This window comes from Lissotriton vulgaris, chromosome 3_1 (genome assembly GCF_964263255.1).
Source record: "Lissotriton vulgaris chromosome 3_1, aLisVul1.2, whole genome shotgun sequence".
Lineage (NCBI taxonomy): Eukaryota > Metazoa > Chordata > Amphibia > Caudata > Salamandridae > Lissotriton > Lissotriton vulgaris.
This window is the reverse complement of record NC_141689.1, coordinates 340,084,980-340,098,228: the sequence shown is the minus strand read 5'-3', so window position 1 is coordinate 340,098,228 and position 13,249 is coordinate 340,084,980. Positions and strand designations below refer to the sequence as shown.

General features: G+C 47.1%; 1 protein-coding gene across 2 annotated transcripts in view; it reads left to right on the top strand.

Moving 5' to 3' along the window:
- Positions 1 to 10,118, top strand: part of NUP155 (nucleoporin 155) — an 871,946-nt gene extending 861,828 nt beyond the window's left edge. For both annotated transcript variants that reach the window (XM_086960546.1, XM_086960547.1), the window contains one exon: positions 9,497 to 10,118. In XM_086960546.1, the coding sequence (XP_086816672.1) occupies positions 9,497 to 9,647 (151 nt within the window). In that variant the 3' untranslated portion in view covers positions 9,648 to 10,118. The remainder of the gene's footprint in view (positions 1 to 9,496) is intronic.
- The last annotated feature ends 3,131 nt before the right edge of the window (positions 10,119 to 13,249 follow it).

The window sequence follows — 13,249 nt, the reverse complement described above, 5'->3', positions numbered from 1 at the left end:
GGACCAGTTTGGGAGGCGGTTGTTCTCTTCAGCCAGTCTGGGGCTGCCGTCGGTGAACACCGCCTGCTTGTCTGGTCGCTACTCCCATGCAGTGTGGGATGCTGTGGCTCAATAGTTGCCTCAGTGCCCTGAGGAGGTGCAGGCTACCCTTTCTCAGGCAAGTGCTGAGGGCAAGGATGCGACTAAGTTTGCCATTCGATGTGGGCTGGAAACCACTGACTCATTGGGCAGGGCGATTTCTACGCCTGTGGCGTTGCGGCGCCACGCCTGTTTGCGTTCGACTGGGTTCTCGCCCGATGTCCAGAGCTCACTCATGGACATTCCTTTTGATGGCACACGCCTGTTTGGCGACAAGGCTGACAGTGCCCTGGAGCGCTTAAGGACTCACGGCCTCTCCTGGCTTTCGTTCCTTTCGTGGCCAAGGTAGAGGCAGCCAGGCGTGCCCATCCACCAAGCCTGTGCAGAACCAGCCCCAGCGCTGCCGTGGTCGCAGTTTCCGCAGGGGAGGGTCAGGTAACCAGCGTGCGGGTCCGTCCACCTCCACCTCCACCCTGCTGCTTACACCTCCAAACCTTCCTAATCTGAGCTTCGGGGAGCACCCCACGCCGGTGGGTGGCAGGATCCGCCACCACCTCCCTGACTGGTGTGAGATTACATTAGACAAGTGGGTGCTGCAGATAATCTGCCAAGGTTACTCCCTTCCCTTTCGGTCCTCCCCACCAGCCATGCCACCTCGATGCCACCGCATGTCGGGGATCACTTGGCTCTTCTCCGACAGGAAGTCACGGCCCTCCTGGCCAAGGGGGGGCATCAAGTGCGTTCCTGGGCAGGAAGTAGGGAGTGGTTGTTAATCCCACTACTTCCTAGTCCCCGAGAAGGACAAAGGGGGTCTGCGTCCTATCTTGGACCTCCGGGACGTGAATCTTTTCTTCCGGAACAAGAAGTTCAAGATGCTGACTCTGGCTCAGGTCTTAGCTGCCCTCGACCCTGGAGACTGGATGGTAGCGTTGGACTTGCGGACACGTATTTTCACATACCTGTCCTGCCAGCCCACCAGCGTTACCTGCGGTTCACGGTAGGCCAGGAGCTTTTTCAGTTTACCATGCTCCCCTTCAGCCTTACCAGTGCCCCTCGGGTGTTCACGAAAGTGATGGTCGTGGTCGCAGCTCATCTGCGCCGGTCAGGAGTGTCAGTCTTCCCCTACCTCGACGACTGGTTTTTGAAGGCAGGCTCGCCCCAGGCAGCCGTCGCCCACCTTCAGACTACGGCCGACCTCCTGCATTTGCTGGGGTTTTCTCTCAAGTGCCGAAGTCTCACCTGAGTCCCTCTCAGAAGCTCCCTTTCATCGGAGCGGTTCTAGATTCAACGCAGTTAAGGGTTTATCCTCCCGAGCAGCAAGTCCGGGATATTCAGGCTATGATTCCAATCTTTCAGCCTCTGTCCCAGGTTTCAGTCAGCATGACCGTCCGGCTCCTGGGCCTGATAGCCTCCTCCATCCTGTTAGTGCAACATGCCAGATGGCATATGGGGGCTCTGCAGTGGGACCTGAAGTTCCAATGGGCGCAGTATCAGGGCAACCTGTCCGATCATGTCCAGGTCTCGGAGGGCGCTGCACGTCACTTGCAGTGGTGGCTCACGAATCGTGATTGGGTCGGTGGCAGATCCTTCTCCCTTCCCCAACCGGAGCACACAGTGTGACGGATGCGTCCCTCCTGGGATGGGGAGGCCACTTGGGAGAGGCGGAGATCAGAGGCCTCTTGTCTCCGGCAGAGTCCCGGGTCCATATCCACCTTCTGGAGTTGCGGGCGATCCAACTTGTACTGAAGGCATTCCTTCCCTCTGTCCGGGGAAGTGTAGTGCAGGTGTTCACAGACAACACCACGCTATGAGGTATTGCAACAAACAGGGTGGGGTCGTGGACCCTTTGTCAGGAGGCTCTGCGCCTCTGGACGTGGGTGGAAGTCAAGGTATTAACTTGGTGGTTCAAGAACTGGCAGGGTCTCTGAACGCCAGGGCGGACGAACTCAGCCGCCGGTGCATGATGGATCACGAATGGCATCTGAACTCGGATGTGGTGCAGGGTCTCTTTCTGCAGTGGGGAGAGCCCTGGTTAGATCTCTTCGCCGCCGAAGAGAACGCGCAATGTTATTAGTTCTGGGCGTTGGAATTTACAAGGCGACACTCGCTCGGAGACGCTTTTCGTCTCGAGTGGAGCTGCGGTCTGTTGTACACTTTTCCGCCTATACCACTTCTGCCCAGAGTGCTGAAGGAGATCAGGCGTGACCGGACACAAGTCATTCTTGTGGCTCCGGACTGGGCCCGTTGAGGGTATCCTGAGCTACTCATTATGAGCATCGATCCCTCGATCAGTCTGCTTCTTCAGGAGAATCTTCTGTCGCAGCAGCAGGGGACGGTCCTTCACCGAACCTGTCCAGCCTCCACCTTCATGCGTGGAGATTGAGCGGCGACAGTTGACGGCTTTCGACCTTCCTCCCAAAGTCTGTTATTTTATTCTGTGAATATGGCCTGGGATCGCTAGATCTCCAGGACTCTGGTGCGCACTACTAATGAATTATAATCAATGAAAACAATAATCCATGTTAATCTTTGTTTTTTTCATCAAACAAGTTTAGTCAATAAAGGTTCATTCATATCATTTATAACATTGCAATCAAATCAATTGTATCCTGAACATCACTAATTCATATACAATTTAAAAAACGCAAAACAATACAACACAGTTATATTCGTGACCCAGTTATATTCGTAACCCAATGCATTTCGGGGTCAATGCCCCTTCGTCAGGGGTCTAAAGAAAAAGAAGAAGAAAAGAAAAGAGGAAGCTCAATTAGTATTGTTATCTTTATGGTATGAAAATCTGCTATTGGAGTGATAAGTTGATCCTCTTACCCTAGTAACTGGTTGTCATGGGGGTATTAGTGTTGTGAATTAAAATTGAATCTGTAATTCCGGGTGAAACCAAGTTATCTGTGAATGAGTCAAGGCATATGTATAAGATTATATTCCTCTCTGTGCTTATTAGTTTCCTTTGTGCATAAAAGCATATGGCTCACCTGATTGGTTGAGATCACGAGATCAAAATGATGAATTCTAATGGGTTTAAACGGATAAGACAATATATCATAATCTATTTGACACCCAGAATGTTGTTTAATAATGCTCTGCAATATCAGCATTTACCTGCGAGTCTAGGATTCGTTATCACAACTCGCGGACGTCTTTTGAATATTTAATTTTTCACGCGCTGAAAAAATAAACCAGACAGTGCGTGTTTTAGCCAAGTGCTATTCAAGTCTAGCTTATTTATATTACCGCCTAACGCGGGTTGGCAATTGAGCTTACCGGGCAGCGCTATGGTGAGCTCCGTGCTCCCTTTGTACTCGGCGGTTCATAAATCACTATCGTCTTTTAAATGTAGTCACGCTGGAAGAAATTATACAATGCGTGTTTTAGTAAAGTGCTATTTAGTTTGGCACTATTCTTTATCCCACCAGGCGCGAGATGTCTTTCAGACTTACCAAGCGGCGCTCAGATGAACTCCGGATTCACTCGTAACCGGCGTGTTGTGGCAATAACAAGTGGGCTTCCATAGTCCTTTAACTATGTCAAGCCAAGTTTATCGTTATGGAAAAGGGACTAGGCGCGAAAGGGGGAATATGGCAGCCATTATGGCACGATCTCGCTAGTGAATGTGTTGGAAAGGAGTTCTAAATCTAACCTTGGCATCTCTTTAGGCTGATGCTATCAATCTAACCTTGGCATCAGCCTAAAGAGATGCCAAGGTTAGATTTAGAACTCCTTTCCAACACATTCACTAGCGAGATCGTGCCATAATGGCTGCCATATTCCCCCTTTCGCGCCTAGTCCCTTTTCCATAACGATAAACTTGGCTTGACATAGTTAAAGGACTATGGAAGCCCACTTGTTATTGCCACAACACGCCGGTTACGAGTGAATCCGGAGTTCATCTGAGCGCCGCTTGGTAAGTCTGAAAGACATCTCGCGCCTGGTGGGATAAAGAATAGTGCCAAACTAAATAGCACTTTACTAAAACACGCATTGTATAATTTCTTCCAGCGTGACTACATTTAAAAGACGATAGTGATTTATGAACCGCCGAGTACAAAGGGAGCACGGAGCTCACCATAGCGCTGCCCCCATGACAACCAGTTACTAGGGTAAGAGGATCAACTTATCACTCCAATAGCAGATTTTCATACCATAAAGATAACAATACTAATTGAGCTTCCTCTTTTCTTTTCTTCTTCTTTTTCTTTAGACCCCTGACGAAGGGGCATTGACCCCGAAATGCATTGGGTTACGAATATAACTGGGTCACGAATATAACTGTGTTGTATTGTTTTGCGTTTTTTAAATTGTATATGAATTAGTGATGTTCAGGATACAATTGATTTGATTGCAATGTTATAAATGATATGAATGAACCTTTATTGACTAAACTTGTTTGATGAAAAAAACAAAGATTAACATGGATTATTGTTTTCATTGATTATAATTCATTAGTAGTGCGCACCAGAGTCCTGGAGATCTAGCGATCCCAGGCCATATTCACAGTTTATTAAGTTCAGCAGGCACTAATCTGGTGCTGCACACATACCGAGTAAATTTGAAACAGATTTGTAAAAACTGAGTGCATTACCCTCACCTCCATACAATGTTATTTTATTCTGGCAGCCAGGCGTCCCTCCACTAAAACGGTATACGCCTGTCGATGGAACAAATTTGTGGCATGGTGCACAGCAAAGGCTGTAGATCCCCTTTCTGCCCCTCTTTCTGAGGTTCTTCTGTTTCTTCTGTCTTTGGCCCAGCAGGGCTCTGCTCTGGGCACTATCAAAGGTTATCTTTCTGCCATCTCCGCCTTTCTGAGGCTTCCTGATCAGCCTTTTCTTTTTAAGTCCCCGGTTGTTAACCGTTTCCTCTAAGGCATTACGCACATGTTCCCTCCTGTGCCTTTCATAATGACTCAGTGGGACTTGAATCTTGTCTTGACTTACCTGATGTGCGCTCCCTTTGAGCCGCTTCACAACTGTCCTTTACGTCTTCTCCCTTAAAGCCTGCTTTCCTGGTTGCTATCACCTGTGCCAGAAGAGTGAGTCAGCTCCAGGCTCTTTCTTCTAAACCTCCTTTCCTTTCTGTTCATCCGGACAAGGTGGTTTTAAGGACCCGTCCTTCTTTCTTGCTGAAGGTTGTCATGCCCTTCCACATCGGGCAGATCATCACTTTGCCCACCTTCTTTCAGCCTCCGCATCCTTCCAGGGAGGAGGAGAGACTCCACTGTCTGGACCCCAAACATGCGCATGCTTTCTATCTGCAAAAACAACAGTTGATGTACAGAATGCAGAACAATGTCATACATTCACCCCAGTACAGAGATCTGGGCCTAAATCCATTGATGTTTGCTCACCATGCCATTCCAGTTTAAACCCAGCCATATGCAAATCAGTCTTGACCCTGTGCCCCACGGGAACAGTCCAGTCCGAACTGCCAAGCCAGATCCTCTATCTGCTTTTTATCTGCAGCGTACACAACAGTTCCGGTGGATGATCAACTCTATGTTGGCTACGTGACGCCAAAAAAGGTCAGGCAGTGCACAAATGGACTATTTCCCGGTGGGTCGTTCTGTGCATCCTCCTTGGCCAAGTGTGGGGTAGCATGCCCATTCGACTAGGGCAACTGCAGACACTACTGCCTTGGAACGTGGTGTTCCCTTGCAGAACATTTGTCAGGCAGCTATGTGTGCCTCGCTGCACAGGTTTACAAAGCACTACTGCCTTGATAGTCGGGTCCGGAGAGATGGCTTCTTTGGCCGTTCTGTGCTCCGTGACTTTCTGGTGTAATCCTGTTCGCAGACCCACCTCCGGGGTTGGTATTGCTGGGGTATTTATTCTAATGTAAGGAATCTATCACTAACATGTGTCTTTCAGATGCACAAGTCATTACTTGTGTAACGATATATCTGTAAGAGACATTAGTTAGTGATAGATGACTTTCCGCCCCACCTATCCTCCCCGTTCTGCGGACGGATTTCTAGGGTTAAGGTCATCCCTTTCAGGGCCCTAGTTTTATGCACCAATGGTCAGCATCTTGCATGGCTCTGCGTTCCTGGTGCAGAAAGTTGTGTACAGAACTGACGTCAGCGCGCATGGGTGGTGCCTAAGTTCTCTCCGTGATGTAATCTCGGCACTGACGACGTCAGTGACGGACGCGGAGCCTCAGGACGCCACCTACTGACGCGCAGGGGTACTGCTAAGCAAAACTTTTCGGATCCAGTCTAACGTCTGGGGATATTCTAAGGTAAGGAATCTATCACTAACTAATGTCTCTTACAGATATATTGTTACACAAGTAGTAACTTGTGCCTCTGGGCGGGACGTGGCGGGGCACCTCTTCCGTAGCCACGAAAGGGGCAAAAAGCAGACTGCGCAGGACGGATGGTGGAGAGGCCCAAGGACCTGGCGGTAGCCCGAGAGCAGGTGCTCCAGCGCATTGTCTGCTCTGCCTTGTCGCCGAATAGGCGATGCATCAAAGGGCATGTCCATACAAGTGGATTGGACATCCCCTGAAAAAACAGTCAACCTCAACCAGGCATAGCGTCAAAGGGCTACCGACATGGAAATCGTCCTACCTAGTGAGCCAGCGGTATCCTGCCCACAGCGGATGGTAAACTTTGCTGCGTCTCTCCCTTCAGCAACTGCACGGGAGAGTACGGTCCTAGCCTCCGCTGGGCACTGGGGCAGCACTTGCGCCACCGTATCTGGGCAGTGGCGTAGGGCAATCATCTTATGCACAGGTGCCCCTGTGTTGGGCCAGGACCTGGTGCCCAAAAGGATGTTGGTGAGGGCTTCATTAAAAGGTAGCAGGGGCTCCGAAGAGCTTGCTGCCGGTTGAAGGACCTCTGTCAGGAGGTTCGTCCTGACTACCAGCTTAGGTCGCTTAAGGTGGACAGCCTTGTCCACCCTCTGCAACACCACAGCATAAGACGCTCCCTCCTCGTAGCCACGGTAAGAGGAGAAAACATGCCAAGATCTGGTGAGGTATCCAGACCACTGTCTTCCACCAGTTCCTCTCTCCAGTCCGGTTCATAGCCTAACTGGTCAGTTAGACGGTCTCCAGACCCCTCCCAGTCCTCCTTTCCCTCTTCTGGCTGCTAATCTGGTCCAAAAGTGCCAGGGTAGAACAAGGGTACAAAAATACCCATCTGCGCCGGATCCAGCTTTGGTCGACGCAAGTCCGGCTCCGTGTCTACTTCGAGGTGGAGGCCGGGTTTGATGCCGGCAGCAGACCTGGTATCGGTGGAATCGGCGCCGCTGGAGGTGTAACAAGGTCGACCGGCACCAATCCGGATCCCTACCTGGATCCAAGGGGACCCTGCGGTGCTGGGACATATCCTCCTGCATCGAAGGCCCAGGGCCCCCAGCCGAGTCCGCGAGTCCCAAAGGCACGCTGGCGGAGTTGGGCTGAACAACGATGGCATGCATCGCTTGATAAAATTGACGAAGCTGGGCAGGGGCTGCTCCGGGTCCCAGGTAGGGAGCGATGGCCGGAGTTGACCCTTCAGGCTCTGCACCACCCGCATCCCTTGTCGCTGCAGCCGACGGACGGGGAGAAGTCAAAGAGCGACTATGCTTATTCGACTTCTTCTTCTTCGACTTACCTGACCCTGAGTGGGAAGACTTGACCTCCCACGCGACCGAGACCTTGAACGGCGTGGAGCCAACTGCCAGGCTTCAAGAAGTTTTCGGGACCGCTCCCGCAAAGACTTCGGATTCATGGTCCGGCAGTCAGAGCACGACTTGGGGTCATGGTCGCGCGCCAGGCTGAACAGGCACACGCGGTGCGGATCCGTCACTGACATCAATCCGCTACAGGAACCGGAAGCCTTGAAGCCAGGCATCCCTGACGTGCACCTGGAGTTGAAAACTCAAAAACGGTATTGACAAAAGTCGGCAAAAAAAGTCAATCAAAACGTGACTGGAGGTACCGCTCTCTCCGGATATGCGCTGGCTGGCACGGAAAAAGAAAGAACTGACGTCAGCGCGCGAGGGCGGTGTCTAAGTAGTTACTGCGACGTCATCCCGGCGACCTCAACGCCAATGACAAACGCGGAGCAGACTGACGCCACCTTTCGACGTGCAGGGGTACTACTGACGGAAACCTTCCTGGATCCAGTCTGACACCTGGGGGTAATTCTAAGGTAAGGAATCTATAACTTACTGTTTCTTTCAGATACGCTTGCTTCCTCCCTCTCCCTGTGTCATGCCACTGCGGAACTTTAACTTGGTCCTCTCATATTTGAAGTGTACTCCCTTTGAGCTGCTTCACAGCCGTTTTTTTCAGTTTCGTACTCTCAAGACAGTGTTCCACATTACCATAACATTGGCACGGCAAGTGATTAAGCTTTAAGCTCTCTGCTTCAGTCCACCTTCTTCCCAGACAAACTGGTTTTGCGGTTGCAGGCTTCCTTCTTGCCAAAAGTTCTGATGCCATTCCATGTCGTTAAAACCATCTGCCTGTTGGCGTTTTGTGCTCTGCCTCACTCTTCTAAAGAGAATAAGAGACTCCTCAAAAGTGCACTGAGCTTTTACCTCATTCATACCGGGGGAGCAAAAAAAAGGAAGGCTGCGCTGAAAAGAACCATCTCCCACTGGATCGTACTCTGCATCAAGGTCTGCCACTTATTGTCTAAATAGCAGCCTCCAGAAGGGCACTGACCACATTCACCAGGCCCAAAGCTCTACCACTCTGTTGCAAAGTGGAGTTCCTATCTTGGACTTCCAGGCTCACCAAGAGAGGCATTTTACCTACTTGGTCCTACAGAAAATTTTGATTTGAGCGAATTCACAGATCTACCTACAAATAGGCCCTGCTCTGGAATCTATTCAACAGGTTAGGAATCTGCTGTTCGAAGTCTCTATCAGAAGAGCAAGTTACTTGTCTTTAGTAATGTTCTTTCTGGTAGAGACTCTCTCTAACCGCATATTCCACACCAACTGTCCCATTCTTCCGGTTCTGTGAGTTGGACTCCATTCATTATTAACAACCGACATCTAGGAATCTGCACAATGTTCAAAACCAATGTGCTGTTGTAGCTTTGTTTCTGGGTACGTGCAGAGCCCCAAAAGCAACTGACCGCATGCAGAAGTAGTGCCTATATGGGTCCTTCGCGTCATTTCTGTAGCAGAACAGCATCAGTGCGAAGCCACACAATGCCACCACCTGCATGCAGAGGTACTGCTCAAAAGTTTCTGGATCCAGTCGACACCCGGAGAATATTCAACGGTCAAGAATCTTTCTTCTAGAAAGACCGTTACCAAAGGTAAGTAACTTGTTCATTAATTCTTTTATTGAAGTTACGGATTGGTGTAGTATTGCATCTGTTTTATCTAGATAAATCATAAATTCGGAATATGAATGGGTTTGGTATTTCTAAACTGAACTTAATTTTTATTCACAGGCGGCGATTCACCACTGTCTGCTTGGATGCACTCTGTTTTTACCTTGTCGAACTTCAGTCTATGAATCCCTCATTAGCATTACAGACCATCATTGGAAACTTCAAGTCACTGCAAGCAAAACTGGAGCGGTTAAATAACATAGTAGTTTGAAAACTTGAACTTTGAAATCTGTCTTGGGGCCTGTTCTTGAGCTCGGAATCAAAAAAACACTGGGAAGGGAAAAAGCATTGCCAGGAATTGTTAGAAATTTATTTTTTATCCTGGTCACTCATCAACAAATTATTCTGCCAAATCATGTCTGCATCACAGTACAAGAGAACCTTTCCAGCCACACCGAATGTTTGTACTTGCTGCCGAACTTTGCTATGAAGTTATAATATTTTATTAGGATTAATTGTGTTTGGAGACCTATGATCAGCATGTCTGTCAGCATCAAACCCGACAGAATTGGGAAGAATACTGAATACTTTTGTATCTTTTCGCTTCTTCTACCGCAATATCCAGTCACCCAGTGTGTGGATTGGGTGTTGGTTTGGATATCTTTTTATACTGCCATTCGCCAGTAGGAGGTAACATTTTGTACATTTAGAAATGATGAAAGAAATTAAACAACTTAACTGATGTGTGGCATAACAAATGTTTTTTTTTTGCTGTATATAACGTTACAGTTTGCATTGTAATTTTTTCTACGACTACACCTACGTTCACACATTCACTCATCACGTATTCAAAGTAAGAAACATTGTATATAAATGCAGATAACACTATCATCTGCACAGAAACTGTTGCCTGGATGCTGCATTCTTGACAGATTACCAACTCTGAAATCTTTCCTGCCACCAAAACGTGTTCAACTCGTGGCAGAAGAGAGCTGCAGTGCAAGAAAGTTGGCCATAATGGCAGTTTTAGGTTTACCTGTTATTTCTCTGCTTCACCCTCTTGCTTTGTTACTTTTCCACACAATCAGACTCAGGTTCTTGAGTTATTTGAATTAAATAACAAGTATTTTGCAAGTATAATGAAGGAATATCATAGTAATATAAACTTGTACTGCTAATAGGCAAGTCTTCCTGCAGATGTTTCATTCCCAGTAATCGGACTGATACCATGAGACTTTTAGTGGATCCTCCAGTCAGTGCCCGGTGGAGTCAGAGCATCTCCAGTCTGAGTTGCCATAGATGCTGGAAATGAAGTAGTGGCGGCAAGATGTCGGTTACATTTTTATTCACACAGAACAGAAACTGAGATACTGTGATACCTAAAACGAGGTTGTTATTTTTATATGTATTCCTTGAAGATTGTGCATAGAATTTAAGAATCAGCAAAGGTGTTGTGTCCATGGTCATTGATGTTAAATCTGTATGGAGGCCTATAAAAGTCCTCTGTCTGTGAACTGCCTCATGCTACATGTTTGTGTTGTTTGGACCTGGAAAATGACACAGCAGACTGACTATTGTGTGCCATAGCTGAAAGCACTGGAGAGACAGGCAGATCTCTAACAGGCTTTTCCCAGTCAAGAGGGTGGTTCCACATCACCTTCACTCTCATAAGGACGCCCAAACTAATTTCCTAATAAGTTCCTGATTTTTTTAGAAGTAGGCTTGCCATCATTTCGGGCATGAAAAGCATAAATGCTCCTCTTAATCCTCACACTGTAAATAAAATTCTAAAAGAACTGTTTGCCACTCTACGATTCCTCTTCAGATGGCTATTTCTAACCACAGATTTCTCACTTATGAATATCCCCCATAGACTAGACTGGATTCAGAGAATTGTCACATAGCTCATAGTTGACTCTATTCCAGTGGTGGCTGGTGAGATTTCTAAGTTGTGGGGCGTAAAAGTTGGCCATGGTGGCTTTGACATAGCAAGTGAGCAAAGCAAGGGAGCCAGGCTATCATAAGTGTGTTTGGGCGGAAGTGGGGAGTTCAACTGCAAAAACAAAATAGTAGGAAATGCCACATTTGTAAAATTAATTTTAACAAAGAAGTTTGTGAGAACGCAAGAAAGTTTAGAAAGCAATTATAAACGTGTGATCTCAAAATACTAAAAAACATTAAATATCATCCCATATCTTAGTGCATTAAATATGGCCAACATTTACAGAAGATGAATTGACTTCAAAATTCACTGAAATGTATTTTATCTACACGTAGTAGCATTTCACTTTAGCACATCAGATTATTTTAAATCTGAGAAACAGTCCTGCCCCTCCCCTTATGACAATGCCATTAGTTAAATAAGAGGCAAGTCAGCTGTCATGTACACAGTATACGTGTCTTAGATTTGTGTTGTAGGAGGAGCAACTTTATAGGCTATTAAATCAAACACAAAACAGCTTTTGGGCTCACTGCACATCCTTAACTCAAGTCTTTGAACCTGCTCTTGTATGTGGTAATGAGACGTCATTGAAATAATGTATTTGCTTAGGATCACACAATTTGGTCATGCAGGGAACCAGGATTGGGATTGATGGCCCTGTGCAATTCAGCAAGTACATTGGTATCTTTTACTATGCCTGGTCTTCCGTCCCTCTTCAGCAAAGCATTACATTTCAGCACACCCTCTGACTGTAATACAATCCTTTTTCCCTCACTTAACAAATCACTAGTTCCTTCCTTCAACAAAACCCAGTTTCCCCCGGCAACACAACTATACTATCCATCTGCAGCACACATCTACTTTGCAGTTTAGTTCACCATTTCCAGGTCTGCCACTTTATCATTGCCCCTCTGTCAATGCATCTCAGCACGTCTTTTAACTACAGATTAATTAATTTAATGCCCCTGCATCAGGAGCTGCTTTGGGACTTGAAGGCTGGCAAACATGGAATCTGACCTTTTCTGCCACAACTACCCATGGTCTCTTGGTTTTCGCATATATTTGTATAATGTGTAATGCCTGAAAAATTAAACTCTGCTTCACCGTGATATTTGTACACAGTTTTCTGTCCAAGATTTTGACCTTGAAACGCCTGTACTATTGGAATTCTCTTGTTTCCTGTGTTTGAGGTACTTCGAAGTATAGGCTGCGGACAGTGCCAGATTTTCTCAAGGCATCAATATATGATCATTGACGTAGCCCCATTCTCCTGTGATCAAGGGAAACATATTGGAGATTTGTTGTCTTTCTATTCATGTAAACTGAGCCTTGAGTGATGCTGGCTGAGATGACAAATAGTACAGCTGCTTATATTTTTATACAGTGTTATATTGCGCAAACTCACCCCAGGGATAAGAGGGCAATTTACGTGATCACCAATTACTTTACCGAAAGGCCAGAATATTTGTTTCCATTTTTAAAGCACGAGAAGATTAAGTGATTTACAGAGAATCACAGGATGTTGTAATTCTGCACTTTATACTGTATAATATTGCTACTCACTACAGGCGCCACAAAACCCTTGTCCTAGTGTTGGGGACTCGGGCACTACAACAAATATGTTTACTGAGCCATCAGAACCGGCCTACATCATTCACAAAATGGGCCCTTTATATGGGAAAGGAGCTATTTGTTTAATTAACCTAAGTCAATGCATGGAGTTTTCAATAGCTTAACGCTTTCACTACGAAGCAGGTACACAACCAAAGCAACTAGAAAGAGCTCAAATCCCTTGTCCAGTTAAGCCACTTACCTATGAGTTTATGACATGATTTCTGTACCCTGACTCACAGGTTGAGATTCCGAAGTAACTTTCATACAAGTATGACAACCCAAAACATTTTAAGCAGACTGGAAGGGAGGGGATTGTC